This window comes from Nothoprocta perdicaria, unplaced genomic scaffold (genome assembly GCF_003342845.1).
Source record: "Nothoprocta perdicaria isolate Ctin4 unplaced genomic scaffold, notPer1 scaffold_479, whole genome shotgun sequence".
Taxonomy (NCBI): Eukaryota; Metazoa; Chordata; class Aves; order Tinamiformes; family Tinamidae; genus Nothoprocta; species Nothoprocta perdicaria.
Window position 1 is genome coordinate 121060 of NW_020455731.1, and position 17468 is coordinate 138527.

Genomic DNA, 17468 nt, shown 5'->3' on the forward strand with positions numbered 1-17468 from the left:
CACTTAAATGTTGCTGAATGACAGGGAAGTGTTGTGTGTAATGCAGCCGTTCACTAACTAGAGCTTTCACATCTTCTTTTGCAGACTGCAGTCCCAGGAATGTCACTTCTCCAGGAAGGCTGGTATGAGATACTTCTGCTTACTTTTGTTATTTTGCCTGTAATCTTGGGATTTGTCAGTCACTGACCTGGGGCATGGATCATACATCTGGCTCACAGGATCCCTACCTATATACTTTACACAGGTCTGTCTACATGATGTGCAAAATGATGAGGAGGGCATCTTGCTTGGAACTCTGCCATACCCATTGCTAGAAGCATCCCCGTTTTAACAACTGAGTTTTAGTGTTTTGTTTCTATTCCCTTGTTTTATTACTCCACCCTTTCTTCTCAATCCTTTTCCTCCATCTCTGCATTCAGAAAGCCTTTCATTCCAGGGACTTCACCTGCTTGTTTTGCTCACGCTATAAAACTGAGAAGTTTATAGCTGCACAGGGAAGCTGCACAGAGGGGACACAGCTTTGCCTAAGATCAGACCATGGAACCAACTCTGGACTGAATCCTGGCTATGCTAAATCTGTCAGAAATATTGTCCCTATTTTTCCCATGAGGATAGGCTCGTTACCTATCGTGGTGTGCAGTTTGATGGAGCACATAAAGCCTTCTGTGCAACCTGGTGCCCTTGTCCTGGTGCCAGAAAAGATAAAAGACAATGTCCCAGAGATGCTTTGTGTTCAGAGACTGTATCCAGGCACGCCTTGGCACTAACTGAGAGTGACACTCTGCCTCTGCTTTTGTCTCTGTGTAAATCACTCTGCTTGCTGCTGTTTTCMATCTGTTCCTCTCCCCTTACTCTTCTCTATTTCCTCTCTCGCTGTCCTTTCTAGTCCCTGTCYGAAAAGAAGTTTGACTACCGGGAGTTTGCTGCCATTCCTTCTTCCAAACCCGTTTACGAAATCCAGGTATAAACTGCATGCTGAATTCCTGCCAGCCACTGCATCGGTTAGAGTCTGATTTGATGGTAGTGCCTGCAAATGCAGCGAGGACCTAGCATCGAAGGTGGACCTCTTGAAGTCCTCCTTGGAGGCCCTGTCAGTGTGGGAGGCAATGATGGCCAGCCATGCTATGCAGTTCAGTTATTCCTGAAGGCTTCATTCAAGTGGGATTGTGATAAAATTGATCCAAATGGTTTTAAAACTGACAGAGCCTTTGCAAATATAAAGCAGCTTCATCTTCACCTTTCAGCATCATTTCTCAATGCTTTTAAGGTCACCACGCTTGGACATGATGCAAGCCCATGGCAACTCTGGCAAACTTCTAGAGGCAGTCGAATGATTCTGAAACATATTAAAGTGAAAAATGAGAATTAAAAGGGGGAAAAAATCTACAAAACTGCCAACAAGTTGCAAATTGGAGCAAGTTTAGTTTTAAACCTGCTAAAGAAAGAGCTGTGCTGACAACTCCAGTTGTTTTAACTCTGCTGTAGATGAATTATGAGTAGTTGTGTGAGGAGAGCAGTCACAAAGCTGTGGGACGAGCACCTTAGCCAGGTTCTTTTGGGAAAAACTCATTTCATTTCATGAACAGCATTTAAGGTCCTGCTCATTCCCGTGATAAACCTCTTATTTGTCTGGGTCTGTCATTAACTGATTGCATTTGTGACAGTGGATCTGAGCAGACGCTATGCATTCATAATACTTTTCTTTTTCCTTTTTAACTACGAAGACAATGAAGGGGCAATGTTAGATACCTGGGGCCACGTTTGTGTTTTGCATGGAGAGCCAGCAGCTTTGCCGCATTAGGCTTTAACCTGCTTCAGCTCCTCAGCAGTACATGCCGAAATCATCACTGTCCCCTGTGCTCTGCTCTCTGCTCCTCATGAAGAGCGTGGCTCTTACTGTGCCATTGCTTTATTTCTAAGGGACTAAACGGTCTGAGATCATCTCCCCTTCTTTGCCTTGCTGGTTTGCACAAAATAGACAAAGTTTATATGGAAATGCCTGTGTCTTGACTTCTCACAGCTGTGAAACTTCTGCAGTGCTTTCCATATAAGCCCACAGAGCCCTAATCTTTTATCCTGCAATTAAAGATTACCCTTGAGCTGAGTAAGGAGAAGATCCCAAACAAACAGATGTTGCTCAGTAGTGACCAGAACTTTCAAAATAGTTTGGCATTATTAGGTTTGGAACTGAGGTCTTCTGAAATCCTGTCCCTGTATTTGTATAGCCCAGAGAAGCATTTAGCTCCTCAGCATAAATACTGTGTGCAAACCTGAATGGTACAAGAAATAAATGCAGTCATTGTTGTGGTAAACAGAGAACCTTAATAGAGTAGTTTGACCTGCCACAAGAACATGGGACATTTATGCCTGTCCCCACAGTAGTGCTGATTCTCAAGCCACCTCAAGTTCATGACCATGACCAAAGTTGTTGTTTAATGGTGTTAAAACTCTAGTCTGATGAACTACAGACAGCTGTGGTTGTTGAGAATAGTCTTCAGTTTGTGAAGGCTTCCAAGTTAGCAGAAATTGGTGGAGTTTCCTAATTACCACTTCAGCCTTCTCTCTGAATCTCTCTTAAGATGTCGTCTCTCTGGTAGGCTCTAAGTGCATGTGAGTTCTCTACGCACCCAAATACCGAAAATGCACCAGTCTGGGAGGCTAGACCTGGAAACTGCACGTGCAGAACTAGGGTCCAGGACTGTCAAAGAAGTGTGGAGTTCTCATGTCCCGGCTCTCATGTTTCTGCTCCCCTTCTTCTGTATGCTTGTTGCTTTTCCTGCCCCTTCCTTCGTGTACCCTCCCAGCCCACCCAAAAGTGCCAGGAGGACAACTGTGCTGGGCTGCAGTTCGAGCAGCAGGCTGCCTCACTTGACCTTCAAGGCTCAGTGTGCTGTCCTGCGCGTTGCCCGGGTGTGCGCCACAGCTGCGGTGTCGCCAGGGCTTGGAGGGCGAAGGTTCCCTCTAGCGTGGTGGGAGGCTGGAGGCCGGGCAGTCACCTGGCACTGCTGTCACGGACACAGACGCTCATTTGTTTTGCTCTTTTCCAGTCACCTGATGCAGCTGATGATCACAGATATGTAGACGACAGAAATAACTCAGGTAAGTTGATGGCCAAGCAACCACGTGCTTCCCATAGCGGTTCTGGAGGGTCCCCTTTGCCTGCCCGTGGAATCAGCAATGAGGACACCAGTTTCTTGCTGCTTGAGGCAATGTTGTTTTTTCCCATTTTCTAGAATGACCGCTCCAAACTTGCGCACTGAGTTCTGGGTAGGATTTCCGCATTGTGCTTCAGTGGTGACTAACTTGCTGGGGTGCTGTGTGACGAGCATGCCTTCTTCCTTCCTGCTTTTTGTTCTGGAGCAAAGAGTGGGCAGAACGTGGCGGGAGGACTTGGCCTCTGGCATCCGCGTTAGGTGAACAACACACGTTGTGCAGGGTCTGCCCAGAGCCCTGCTGCAGGCAGGGAGATCCTTTGCTCTAGCAGAGGGTAATGGCAGATAAATTGCCCCTGGTTTAGGACTTCAGAGCGTTTGGACGCTTGAGTGCCCGGGAGCTTTGCTAAGCCTGACCTCRTGAACCTGTGTGGCAGGGAGGGAGCCTAAATGAACAGTATTGAAATCTTTGCTCAGGCCGTGCTGGCTGCTGTGTCTTTGTGTCTCCAAGTATAATAATACAAGCAGCTCAGACTGCCTCCTGCTTCTCTCTGGGTGGTGGTTACAGTAGCGTGGAGCTCAGCAGGGCCTGCTCCTTAATGGTAGTTTCATTTCTTTCAACAGCCAATGCTGTTTTTTTTCTGCCTGTCTGGCAGCTATTCCCCACACACACCTTCAATGTGTACAAGAAACTGTTTCTCYCGGTTTTGTCTTGGTAAATGTCCTTGGTAAAGGTTGCGCTCCAGACAGGTGATCCTTGTGTTGGCCATTCCTAGCAGGAGGTACCACAGCCCATTTTCATGTGAATAGGGTCACGTCCACCTGTCTGTGTAATTGTCTCAGCCATGGGTTTCTTTTCTGAGATGGCCTGTTCAGTCAGTCTGCATAACCAAGGAATGTGGAAGCATCAGGAATGAATCAGCCCCTGCACAGGGACTTCATCCATCCTATCRTCCATCAGTCCTCAAAGAGAATAAAAGTCACTCTCAGATGGTAAAAATAAAAAGACCACGATGTTCTATTAAGAACTTTTGACCTAGTCTGTAGGCTAGGTAAACCTTAGACACCMCTGTTTGAGGCTGTGATGTGTGAGGCATCAAAAGGCATGCATTTTGTCCAAAATTCAGATAAGGGGTTGAGATGCAGCCAGGCTATTTTGATATAGGACAAGGCTTTCAAGTTTCAGTCCTTCCCACCCCCAAATACCAGGGTCATGGGCAGCTCCCGGCACCTCAAGCACCAGTTTCTACAGAGCTAGGTCCAGGTATCGTCCTTCATAGTCGCCAGGGTACAAAGTTCTGCTCTGTGCCACAGCTAATTGGATGTAAATCAAGTCATTACGATACGTGTTAGAGTCTGCACCRCAGACCGTTGTGTCCCCATCCCTTTAATAACGCTAAATGTGAATTAATGTTTCTTGAATTGTACAGCTTGTCCTGTATATGCTTGCTAAGCTTTGAGGAATTCAGGACTCCTATTGAGCACTTCCCTTGTATGTGACTTTAATATAGCTTTAATACTGCCTAATTGTTAAAATTGTTGTGACATTCCTACTCGGAATCCCTTTACCACATCAGGGTTTTAATCAAAATTGTCCCTGATGATGAAACTTTGGCTTTTGGCCACAGGGTGAACTCATTAGCAGTCCTCACCTTTTTGTTAGAAAACTGCTATAACAGAAACTCCAAGGATATCTTGCTGCTTGCTACAGGAAGGTATTAGCGTAAAGCACCCCTGGATTTGCCATCTTATTTTAAGGATGTTCTATTTCATATGCAGTTAGGATTACATTACTTTTACATTACATTAGGATTACCTTACTAATTACATTAGTTTACTGAGCTCGAGTTTCATCCAATAACATAAGAAGAGAGCTTAGTAGATCCAGGCTAGCCCAGTATTTGTGTCTGGTATTAGACTGGGGATGCCAAGAACAGAGCATACAAGATAAGCAAATAGTGGTTCTTTCCAGAATACTGCCTGAGACTACAACAGTTTGTGTTACAGCACTTTTAAACCTGAAGCTGTTAATTCCAGAGTTCATTTGTTCACTGCTTTCTTGAATCTATATACATTTATAGTAAATTCCAAAGACCTTGTAATTGCCGAGTCAGCTCTGTAAAATCCTAATGAACTTCTTCTGTGGTAATGTTCATTTGTCTGCCCAGATGCACGACTTGGAGCCACTGGCACCTTCACTTCTGTCACTCATTATATACCAAACATGGACTGTGCTACACATAACAAATTGCTCCAGAAGTTTCTTCCTACACCTTTTCTGTGTTTTAATTACTTATTAATCTGCGGAGAGCCATGTTATCTTATCCCATGGCAGCCTGTTTTTGTTAGGAGCTTTAGCTGAGGAACATGAAGGTTCTCTGCAACATCCAGGTGCTGCTTTGGGATCCCGCTGCCCTGCATGTTTGCCACTTCCAGTGGGTTTCAGAGGCATGCCCGCCCTCGCTGAAAACTGTCTTGATCTCCCCCGTCCCAGATCTGTTTTTATCTGCATGTCCATGTATGCCTTTCTTTTCTACTGGTTTGCCCTGTCTGGAAGTCAGTCATCATCTTAATCAATTTTAGTATCCTTTCAAGATGCCAGATTTGTCATCTACTTTCATGTGGTCCTGAGGTCTTTTCAAACAACTGGTTACACTACAGGAGCAATYGTGGGCTATAGCAAATAGTCCTGCTTGCGTCCTGTAATGAGGAAGGTGTTTTGGAGCCTGGTTCTAGCTCGGAAGGAGGGCCCCCATGTACAACTCAGCAGACTGCATCTCTGCTCAGATATATCTTCAGAGATGTTTTTTTATTGGAGATTCTGTATTAAATTAAAAAAAAAATGTGGAGAAGAGCTTCTGAGGAGCCAATTGATGTTTGAGGAGAAAAAAAAAAAAGTGTGATTTTAATGGAGCTTTTTCCTTCTTGCCTTCTTTAATGGATACTTGGTTCCAAGTATCTCACAGGCATCGCTCAGGTCCAACTACTGCAACTGGTAGATTTTCCAGGCACTTGTCAGAGCTCCTGGGACAAGTCGCACTCGTTTCCTTTGGCAAGGCAAAAGCCCCTGTAACCGCAGGGTATTTCAGCAGCCGTACACGTGCCCACAGGGCCTGATACAGAGCTAACAGAAGGGCTGCCCTGACAGGGTGTCCTGTTCTGGTGAATTCCTTAGACACGAGTGAAGTTCAGAATGTACAAAGAAAGACTTAGCTGTGTAACTTGCACACGAAGCGAGACCGAGGCTACCCGCACCTCTTCGGCTACCCGCACCGTGCAGCTGCTCTCGTTGCCTTCAGTGCTCAGCGCTCAGTACTGAGCGCTGCACCAGCACTCGGAGCACGAGGAGGCGCCTGGGGCCTGTCAGGATCCCTGGTTTTCCTAAGGCTGGGCACTTCCCGAGTGTTGCCGGAGTGCTGGGGAGAGAAGTCTTCTCAGGCACGTGAATTCCTTCTCAAAATCCATAACATCAGTACATGCACTACACCTGAAAACACCAGCACAGGATTGGCTTAAATGCCATCTTAATCTTAAAGATTTGGGTGTTGTATTTGAGGCAACGCAGGGTTTTACCTCTGYGCCTAGATCTGCTGCAACAGCTCTGCACCTCACTAGCACTTTCTGCTAAAACCTGAACCTTTTGTGTCCACACAGTTCTCCAGGAGCAGGACGGGCAGCAAGAGGACGAGGACACGTTACTAACACACGACTCACCAACACCAGCCGCGTCAGCCCTTGAAGAAATGGCCCTGTACAGCAGCAAGCGCAAACTGCGACACAGCCGGCGCAGCCTGGAGGCTGCTGTCCCCACGTAGAGGACCTGCGGCACCTGGCCAGTGGGACGGCCCCACACGGGGCTCCTGGGCTCCCTGCGCTCTGGGGACAGCGCGGGACGGCCCCGCAGCCGCCTCCTGCGCGCCGGGGGAGCATCTCGGTTAACTGACTTCCTTCAAGGCTGTGAAGCGCCCTCTTTCTTCGCCCCGAAGCACAGCGGGGCACGTCCTAAGCCAAGTGGGACAACACTAGACTTACGGAAAGCCAACGGAGAGGAGGTGTGGGCAGGACGGCAGGAGCTGCAGTTCCTTAGCCTGTAAATATTGTGTGAGGGGGGCGGGGGGTAGGACGGGGAGAGCAGACGCGTGAGAGTGTGGGCGCTCCGGGGGTTGTTCCTCAGCTTGGATTTTTGATGATTACTAGGGGAGCTTCTGTTCTAGTGTGGATTTGAAGGGAGTTCCAGCCTGTACTGCTATTTAATTTCCGGTCTTTTGCCAAGAGGCGCCTCCTTCCACCTCCCGCACCCAGCGTCACCTCCGTGTCTCCCGGGAGCAAGTGGAAGTCGGTAGCTTTGAGGCAAAGGAAAAAACCAACCAAACCAGTGAAGTGCCTCCCTCTGACACTGACAGCCGTGTGCTCAGGAAGAGCCTGAGGAGCGGGAGCCGCTGCCGGCTCCAGGAAGCACTGGCTCCCTTCCACTTACCTCTGCGAGCAGCCCTGGCCGCCCGGGAGCTGCCCTTTGGGAGACGGGCACCGAGAGGCGCCCGTGACCGCGTGTCCCGCGAGGTGTTGGCCACTCGACACGGTGCCGCGCGCGCGCCAGGGGAAGCGGGTCTGTCTTCTGTCAGCATCACGACCGAGTTGGTGATCCGGGGCGGAAAGAGGAACAAGCTGAAAAGCCGTAGTGAGAAAATAGCAGTGTGCATGTGTGACAGCAATAGGGGACAGCATAGTTGGGTGTTAGGATATGGTGGCAGAGGTAGGAGGTGTAAACAGCAGATAAGGTAGTGGGGTAGGATTCAGAAAAATGGGGAAAGGTAGATGACGTTGCTCGGGTTAAGTTAGGAGTAACGGGGTCTTACAGGTAGGAGGACACTCGTGGGTGGATCCACTGCACTGCCCGCCAGCACCGAGGCGAGCCGCGGYACGGAGGAGGCAGGGAGCCCTGCGGAGGACGGGTCTGGCCTCTGCCCGCAATAACTGCGCAGCCCAGCTCGCCCTGCCGGCACACGGGCTTTGTGCAGTGTCTTGCCATGCAGAACAGGGCRAATACGTGCTTGCCCGTGCAAGAAAAATACGGGAGCAGGGGTGTGAGTTGGTGTTTTCCTTCGTGAAACAAGGCCTTAGAACAGATTCGGCTTGGAGGGAATTTTGCAAAATGTGGAGGAGACGGACACTGCTTATAGCTCTGTTCTGAAATCGGTCTCTCCTGCTCTACTGCCCGCTACTGAAGTAAAGGTCCTTTTTACTATTATTTTTTAATGCCTCCAGCAGAAGWGAGAAGGGCAAATGGCCTTGGCAGGGGCCTGAGCTGCCTACCCTGATGCACCGGTGCTCTCTGCTGAAGCCTCCAGCAGCAAGACCAGAGCTGCACCCGAGGCCTCGCAGTGACTGGACGTGGCTCGGCAGTGGCAGGCACTTCTGCTTGTGTATTTGCTGAATGACTGGATGCAGTTCGTTTAGTTGGGAATCTCCCTTCACGCCAAAATCCAGTGGATCATTTTAACTGACTTTGTATGTTTTAATTTTGCAGGGCTTTGAAGGGGGAATTCTGATAATCTCAAGCTGCAGCTATGGCTGCTTCCATCATCAGCAAGTTGAGCTTTCCTTTTTAAATCTAATTTTAGCATTTGCTTTTTAACAAGAGCAATTTTGGAAACAATCCTGGATTGGTTTTGGTGACTAACTTGTGATTTTTCTTTCCTTTCCCTTTGCGGTACCTGGTGCCAGGCTCTGGGTTCTCTCCCATTCTCTCCTGAGAGACTCTGAGGGAAAATTAGCGCATCAAGACTGTAACTAGTGAAATTTGTACAACCAAAGAAATCTATTTTGTGGTTCAAGGATAATAAAGTTTACTTTACATTTTAGAGCCTGTAGTTAATGCAGTTTGCCCTRTGTGAGCGTCTGCAGTTTCTACACCAGCACTCTGGTCCTGATTATCAGTCAACCTATAATCAAGCAAACATACCAGTGAATTTTACTGGTTCTGTGTGCTATAATAAATAATGACATAAATTAGTGCTAGCTCCAGGAATATAAGCATGAGCTTGTGCCACTTGGGCAGCCCTATCTGAAAGTCCTGTAGTGCATCTGCTGTTCATCTCCTTTTTTTTCTGAAGCTAAAATTAAACTATGGAATCTGTGTAGGGAGGAGGAGGACCCAAAATGGTAATTACTGTGCGCATATTCACTCAGTGTGAAAAGGACTCTGTATTTTGGAAACAACAGATTAATTGGTCTGGGCAGATAGAGGTTTTTGCTCCTGCACTTGCTGCTGATACTCTGCAGAAGCCATAGAGTGAGGAAAGAGAGGGCGCAAATTTGGGAATGACCAAAGTCATCCTTTCCGTAGGAGACACCGCTAGGACAAGTGCTGGCAGTAGCTGCAGCGAGCCCTCCGTCAGCAGGAGGGTTCCGAGCGTCGCGTGGGGCCAAGGGCTGCGGTGCTCGAGGTGCCCAGGCTCTGCCAGCGGAGGCAGGAGGCCGCGGCCTCGCTGCCCGGTACCACCGGCGAGGTCGGGCGTGGGGCTGCGCGGGCTCAGCGTTTCACCATACCGCACGGGACGGGGCTAAAAGCTTTCATCCAGGGCCATCCATGCACCAGAAGAGTCAGTTACTTGCTATCAAAATGCATCTGCTCTAAGTACGACAAAAGCAAGACAAATATTTAAGTTCCTAAGTACATAAGGCAAATGTATAAGCTCATGAAGGGAGAATGTAGGGAGGAAGGGGCCAAGCTCTTCTCCGTGGTGGCCAGTGCCAGGACAAKGKRCAATGGSTGCAAACTGCAACACGGGCAGTTCCATCTCCAGGTGAGGAGGAACAAGGTCRCTGTGAGGGTGACAGAGCCCTGGCACAGGCTGCCCAGGGCGGTTGTGGAGTCTCCTTCTCTGGAGGTCTCCAAACCCGCCTGGATGCCGCCCTGTGCCCCTTGCTCTGGGTGTCCCTGCTGGAGCAGGGGGTTGCACTAGATGATCTCTAGAGGTCCCTTCCAACCTCGAACATTCTGTGATTCTGTGAAGACATGGCACCTTTAAAACCCCACACCTACATACGTTACTTGTTCACCAGGGCTCAAATGAAAAAGCAGGGCTAACAACCAGTATCCCAAGGGACTGAGCGACCCGCCCCAACGCGCGCTGGGCAGGCAGCGCCGCCGGCTCTCACTGATGAAGGAGACGTCGGCCGCCCATGATCCGCAGCGGGGCGTGCTGCCCACCAAGCCCTGTGCCACCACCGCCAAGCCCAACGCTGCGGCTTTCCAAGGGTTATTTATCACAAGCACATTATGTGAAGGAAATGAGAAAACAAAATCAGCAGCGTGTCAATTTGGGAAGAATTTCAATTTTGCAAACAGTTGCTTTTCGTAGCTGCAATGATTCAAGAGTCACTACTAGATAGATGTAATTAGCATTTTAAAGTATATTGCTGTATTTTAATCTCCATCTTTATTAAAACAGTGGCTAAGGATAAGCAAAAAATAGGCCTAAATATGCTAGCCACAAACAGAAACAACATAAGTCTGAGTTCTGAATAGCTGAGCTCTGAATAACAGAGTCTGAGGATTCAGTTCATGATTAAGACACTTAAAATTGATCTCTAGGCTTAATTGATTTTAAGTTATCCTGGAATATAATGGGAGACACCCAACTCCCATGGAGACATACTTAAATTTGTGTCTGAAATTGAAGCTTTATATCAGTGCTTCAAGAAAAAAAAWATATATATATGAGCCCAGMAAGGAGGATATCAGGTAGCACATTACCAAGGGACACCAAATGATCTTGACAAGTATGACCAATTGCTGGCTTAGGCACAGGGGAGCTCTAGTCCTTGCTCTTGAGCTACATGAGCAAAGGAGTCTCTCGCTATCACCACAATCTGCCCTCAGTAGATCAGATGTACAAGCTCCTTTGGTATCACAGCTAAGGCTTCTGTGGAGGCTTCTTACAGCAACAGATCTAGACTTTTAAAATATAACTTAGAACAAGTCTCTTCCATAGCATAAATCCCAGAAGAGCAGTTCTGGATCTTATGGCTACTCAGCCGCCTTTTTTCTCCTTAGTTTTTCCTTTTATGAGCAATATTTGCACTCCATGCTGTCTAGCTGAGGATGACCCAGTATGGCACTGAGATGATTTTTCAGTTCCTGCTTGGTCACGCCAACTTTGTGTTAATTTTTCACATGAACCATTCTTTCCCTCCCCGCAAAGACAGGCAGAAGGGAGCAAACAGGCCTCTGGCCACTTCTCAGAGAAGGCAGCACATTTACGAGAGTCACTGGTGTTTAAATTTGTTGTTTTGGAAACAAAAACTAACCAAACAAACAAATAAAAAACACAAAAGAGTGTTAAAAGGCCCTTAGTGGATGGTGATGTTCCCATAGCACAAGCAAGGTAGCCAATAAACTTTCCTACCTAAAATTGTTCCTATATTGGTTTTTTCATCTAAGCAACACCCAACTGCAATGAGTTCACTCACAACATAAATATGTGAAAGTAATATCACGTTAATTTGGCAGAAATGTAAGTAAAAGAAGGTAATCATTACTTACTTAAAATGGTCTGAGAGAACATCCTCCTATAAACCTTCTTTCAGGAAGGATGGAACCTTCTTTTGGGTGTCTTTTCCTCTGCTCCTTCTCTCACCATTCAAAGGAAAACTGTGCCACAAAATTCTCATACAGACTTAAGTTAGAGAGTTGCCACAGGCTCTCTCATTCTCTAACTGAGAAAAGAAATACAAAAATTGAAACTAAAAATAATGCTTTAAGGTGTTAATTTCATTCACTCACCTTGCTTCTATCATTTTAATTGTAAATCTGCCTCAAAAAACAATCAATTGAAGCGTTACCTAATGAGGCCTGCAAGTGTTACGCTCTGATTTAGCAAATCTTTGGTTTTAGCTTCCTAACGATTCTAAATTGGAACCACAGCAATAAACAAAGAGAAGAGGGATAGAGAATGGAAAAACTGGAGATCTGCACTTCAAAATAGGAGATAAGAGAATTCCTCTCCAAGCTGTATCTGTCACAGTCAGGCACTAAGTTTGGGCTATCCACACCACAAAACAAAAGGCAGAGATCTGAACACATCCATCCTAACTTCRGGTGGGAGGCTTCAAGTACAGGTAATATTGCAAAACTCTCTAAATTTTTTGAATTACTGTCTTTATTAGCTTGTCTAATAAATGACAGAAACTCTGGTTACAAAACTGGATCATTCTTTATATCCAAGTTCTACTATGAATGAAACACTTCACTATAAATTAAAAAATAAATAAAAATGARTTTATAAATAAGGTTCTAAGAAAACGAGTTAGGTTCTTTGTCTCTGAGCTTTTCAGTCCAAATGATTTGAATATCAAAGAACATGTTCTACAAAACAAAGATGCTAGAACTGCTACAAATCTGTACCTCGAGCAATGAAGAAAACTTGAATAAAAAGTCGATCTAAATCTATGAGTATTTCCTCAAGAAGGATACTAGGAAATAGCAGATTAAAAAAAAAATGCTAATCAAAGAAGCATATGAATAACAAAGATTAAGAAGTATTAAAATCTAAATTGCAAAGTGTAATTTGACAAATATTTTTTACCTGACTTTTCAAAAGGACTGTGATGTTGCAAATGGAACAAAAGACAGTTAATGGAAATGAGATTAGGAAATGGAATTACCTTGTTGGAAGTATAGAAAACTTCAAGAACACTATCCAATTGCAAATTCTTAATGATTTCTGCCCTGGAATTTGGAAAGAAGGCACAGGTCCAAATATATATTATATATTATCCATTATGCATTATGCATTAAGCACAGGTCCAAATATAAAGTATATGTTAAGAAATCTTTAAGTGTAGTGTTAAAACATGTGATATTTAAAGCTGCTTATTGAACCCTAGTCCTTTTCCAAATATCAAGATTTTCCCCTTACAGTTACGGAACTTAGTTCAGAGTATTCTGCATCACTGCCTCTCTCTTTCCTAAATGGCACATTAGCCCCTCATCATATTTCAGTAGTCCTGGTTCCTGTTCTTTACCAAGAGTGGGGAGTTTGCCCTCTCTGGAGCATTCCCCTCTCACCCAGGAGGGCTCCTGGTTTCCTTTTAAACCTGAGCGGTTCCCTCCTCTTCCCTCYGTATCCTGCTGCCTCGTGTCCCTCATCTATGATTCTATGACTCTATGATTCTACGATCCTATGATTCTATGATCTGCGTCCTCTCAGGCCCAGCAAAGGAGGAGGCTCCACTTGGAGAACAAACAGTCTGGTTTAGATTCCTGCTTTTCATCATCTCCCTTTTTGACCATCACCCAACCTCTTCATCCAACAATTCATGATATGAACCTCAATTTATAATTTCTGTGTATCACTGACCTCATTTTACCCCTTTTTTTCCATCTTGCACACAAAATTCAGTTGAAGTGAAGAAAAATTAAGTACAGAAGTCGAGGGAAAGAAAAAAGTCTCCTCCCTGACCCTTCCTCTTCTGATTGAACAGTACCCGATGTCTCTTTTGCTACTTATACCAGGAGTGGCTCTTTTGACTATTTTGGTTTTGTTCAGCAGCCGTCCTGAAAACTATCTGACCTTGTTTAAATGAGAGAAATAAAGCTGTGTGGTAGAAAACTGACCTTTGGAGGCACGCCGAAACTAACAGAGGAGCTGCCAACACCCCATCGCACCTCTCATTAGCTTCATATCTTTTCTTCATTTACATTTATAGCACTCCCACTTATTCTTCATAACATCCTGGATCTTAATTGGTCACTAGAAACAAAAGCGAATAGTGCCTCTTTTCAAAATAAAATGCAAGTTGAAATGACTGTTGGCATGACCAAAAAATAACATACAGATGTCAGATACATAAGTGCCTCCAAACTGTGAAAAAGTCTAAATAATAATAAAAAATATTATTTTATATTTTTAATATTTAATAAAATAAAAATCTACAAATCTGATAGTGCTTGAGGACTTCTGTCCTACCTCTGATACATTCTGCCTCTCACAGATGATAGTCCAAGCCATAACGGTGTTTCCACACAACCCCATCAAATGGCACAAACGCCTTCAATCTATCTTGTCATTTGCATTTTGCACTTTATGCTTCACCTTTTCAAGTAATAGTCTGCAACACATTGAATTCTCTACATATTAAGCCACCAGATGCCTCAAGCAGAGAACAAAACCAGGATGTTGTCAATGTCCTGGTATTCTGGGACAGAAAGAATTAATTAGATGAGGAATAATTCCAGATTCCTAGGGGAAAAGCAAGGAGTGGGTGTGAGAGGCGAAGCCCTTCAGGAGGGGGATCCTGCACACATGATGCCGCACTCTAGAAGCAGACGTTGCCTCCATGGTCATGGTTCAGACTGGAAGCGGCCGGCCGGTGTATTTAGGCACATCCACACACAACCGACCTGTCCAAGTCCAAGCATCGCACAGCGTTTGCACTGTGAGTACTGTCTTTTTGCACTAACACCCTCCCGCTTGTCCTATGCAGGTGGAATAGATGCTGTCACCTGCACTGGTTCTCTGACAATGCAGCGCTGCTCTGCTCCACTCCCAAAATAGTGCTGCCTAATAATACATGAAATAATAGAGCCTGTAGTTTTACACCAGACACACAGCTAATCACTTCCAATAGTTTCAGTTTTCAGCTTCCATTTCTTCATAGCAATAAAGGGAGAGCACAGAGTCATTCTTTTATTTCAGCTCCGGCGATGGAAGCCTAGCTAAAGCCGAGGCCTGTAACCCAGGAAGCAATTTTGCTCCCATAGGGATTTCCTGGGCAAAACTGCAGACAAGTCATTTCTCCCTGGCAAGTGTTCTGACAACCAAGGGTGGAAATGTCTTCCTCCTCACAGAGATATACTGGAAGAACTATATGAAGAGATATACTGGAAGAACTATATGAAGAGGTACTGAGCCAGGCTGCTAGGACGATCCATCGAGGCTAACGGCACTTGCACCTCGAGGCTGTGAGTGCTGTGACACCTGTCGGAACAAAACTTACAACCCCATAGCTACAGCATGCAGTTTTATACCACGAGGAAAACTACCCTTTTTTTAGCAAACCCTACTAACCCTACCCTTTTTTTCCAGATCTTTTTTAGATGTTGAAGCCAGTTTTCACCTTTATGAACAGCAGTTTTTCTGATGCTTTTTAGCTACTCATTTTCCTGAAAGAAAGCATATCAGATCTGTTTTATTGCCAGCTGCAAAGTGAAAACATACAGAGGGAAAAACKCCATAACATAACCAGCTCAGCCCTTCTGAAATAGCAAGTATTACCACCCACAAGTCAACTTTTTTAGAAGAGCCTAAAGCCATGACAAAGGAGTCTTAAATGCARGTAGGCACAAGGCTAGGAATAGGCTGAAACCAGGCACCGTAATCTGGAAAAACTGCCTGCAAAATGCTGCGGGGAGTCCACAGAACAGACGAGTTCAGGTGCCATGCTGTGACACCACCATAAACGGGACCAGCAATATAGGAAGCACTGGTGTAAAACAGAGCCTATATGCAGTGCGGTTTCTAGTCACATTGTATTGTAAAAGGCAGAGTGAACGCAGCCAGAAGCTGAAGACATTTCAGACAATAAAAAAGGTAAAAACAGTTCATTAATCACAGGAACTATTCACATGCATTTTGCTGCATTATCAATTATTTAACTACTTCAAACTATCATTCTTCTAAAACATATATCCTCTGCATGGCATTGCTTAGCTTCTTTGCTCTTTTCATGCAAGACAGGAGAGATGCTCAGTACATATTCTTGTAACTCAGACCATCTGTGCATCTTCTCTACACACTACCACAGTGGTTTGTAAAAATAAAGCCTGGATTAGAGATTAAAATAGGCTTTTGGTAACTTCAAGGAGAGACTCTTTAAATCAGCATGCTGAGCTGTGGGCATGGTGGAGTTGATGATCGTGCCTCTCCCATGGGAAGACTTTAACTACTGGCCAGGTAGGTGTGAGCTCTTCCATAATCAGATGCTGCTGAAGGATCACAGAATCACAGAATATTCAAGGTTGGAAGGGACCTCTAGAGATCATCTAGTCCAACCTTCCTGCTCAAGCAGGCACACCTACAGCATGTGACACAGGGTGGCATCCAGGTGGGTTTTGAAGACCTCCAGAGTAGGAGACTCCACAACCTCCCTGGGCAGCCTGTTCCACTGCTCTGCCACCCTAACAGTAAAGAAGTTGCTCCTCACCTGGAGACGGAACTTCTTGTGCTCCNCTATGATTCTACGATCCTATGATTCTATGATCTGCGTCCTCTCAGGCCCAGCAAAGGAGGAGGCTCCACTTGGAGAACAAACAGTCTGGTTTAGATTCCTGCTTTTCATCATCTCCCTTTTTGACCATCACCCAACCTCTTCATCCAACAATTCATGATATGAACCTCAATTTATAATTTCTGTGTATCACTGACCTCATTTTACCCCTTTTTTTCCATCTTGCACACAAAATTCAGTTGAAGTGAAGAAAAATTAAGTACAGAAGTCGAGGGAAAGAAAAAAGTCTCCTCCCTGACCCTTCCTCTTCTGATTGAACAGTACCCGATGTCTCTTTTGCTACTTATACCAGGAGTGGCTCTTTTGACTATTTTGGTTTTGTTCAGCAGCCGTCCTGAAAACTATCTGACCTTGTTTAAATGAGAGAAATAAAGCTGTGTGGTAGAAAACTGACCTTTGGAGGCACGCCGAAACTAACAGAGGAGCTGCCAACACCCCATCGCACCTCTCATTAGCTTCATATCTTTTCTTCATTTACATTTATAGCACTCCCACTTATTCTTCATAACATCCTGGATCTTAATTGGTCACTAGAAACAAAAGCGAATAGTGCCTCTTTTCAAAATAAAATGCAAGTTGAAATGACTGTTGGCATGACCAAAAAATAACATACAGATGTCAGATACATAAGTGCCTCCAAACTGTGAAAAAGTCTAAATAATAATAAAAAATATTATTTTATATTTTTAATATTTAATAAAATAAAAATCTACAAATCTGATAGTGCTTGAGGACTTCTGTCCTACCTCTGATACATTCTGCCTCTCACAGATGATAGTCCAAGCCATAACGGTGTTTCCACACAACCCCATCAAATGGCACAAACGCCTTCAATCTATCTTGTCATTTGCATTTTGCACTTTATGCTTCACCTTTTCAAGTAATAGTCTGCAACACATTGAATTCTCTACATATTAAGCCACCAGATGCCTCAAGCAGAGAACAAAACCAGGATGTTGTCAATGTCCTGGTATTCTGGGACAGAAAGAATTAATTAGATGAGGAATAATTCCAGATTCCTAG

General features: G+C 45.2%; 1 protein-coding gene across 1 annotated transcript in view; it reads left to right on the top strand.

The window, feature by feature from the left end:
* The window catches only part of SCRIB (scribbled planar cell polarity protein), a 75925-nt gene extending 68671 nt beyond the window's left edge, over positions 1 to 7254 (top strand). Inside the window, exons 37-40 of the mRNA XM_026047111.1 lie at positions 85 to 122; positions 887 to 961; positions 3048 to 3099; positions 6807 to 7254. Coding sequence (XP_025902896.1) covers positions 85 to 122; positions 887 to 961; positions 3048 to 3099; positions 6807 to 6967 — 326 coding nt within the window. The 3' untranslated portion in view covers positions 6968 to 7254. The remainder of the gene's footprint in view (positions 1 to 84; positions 123 to 886; positions 962 to 3047; positions 3100 to 6806) is intronic.
* Positions 7255 to 17468: the final 10214 nt, after the last annotated feature.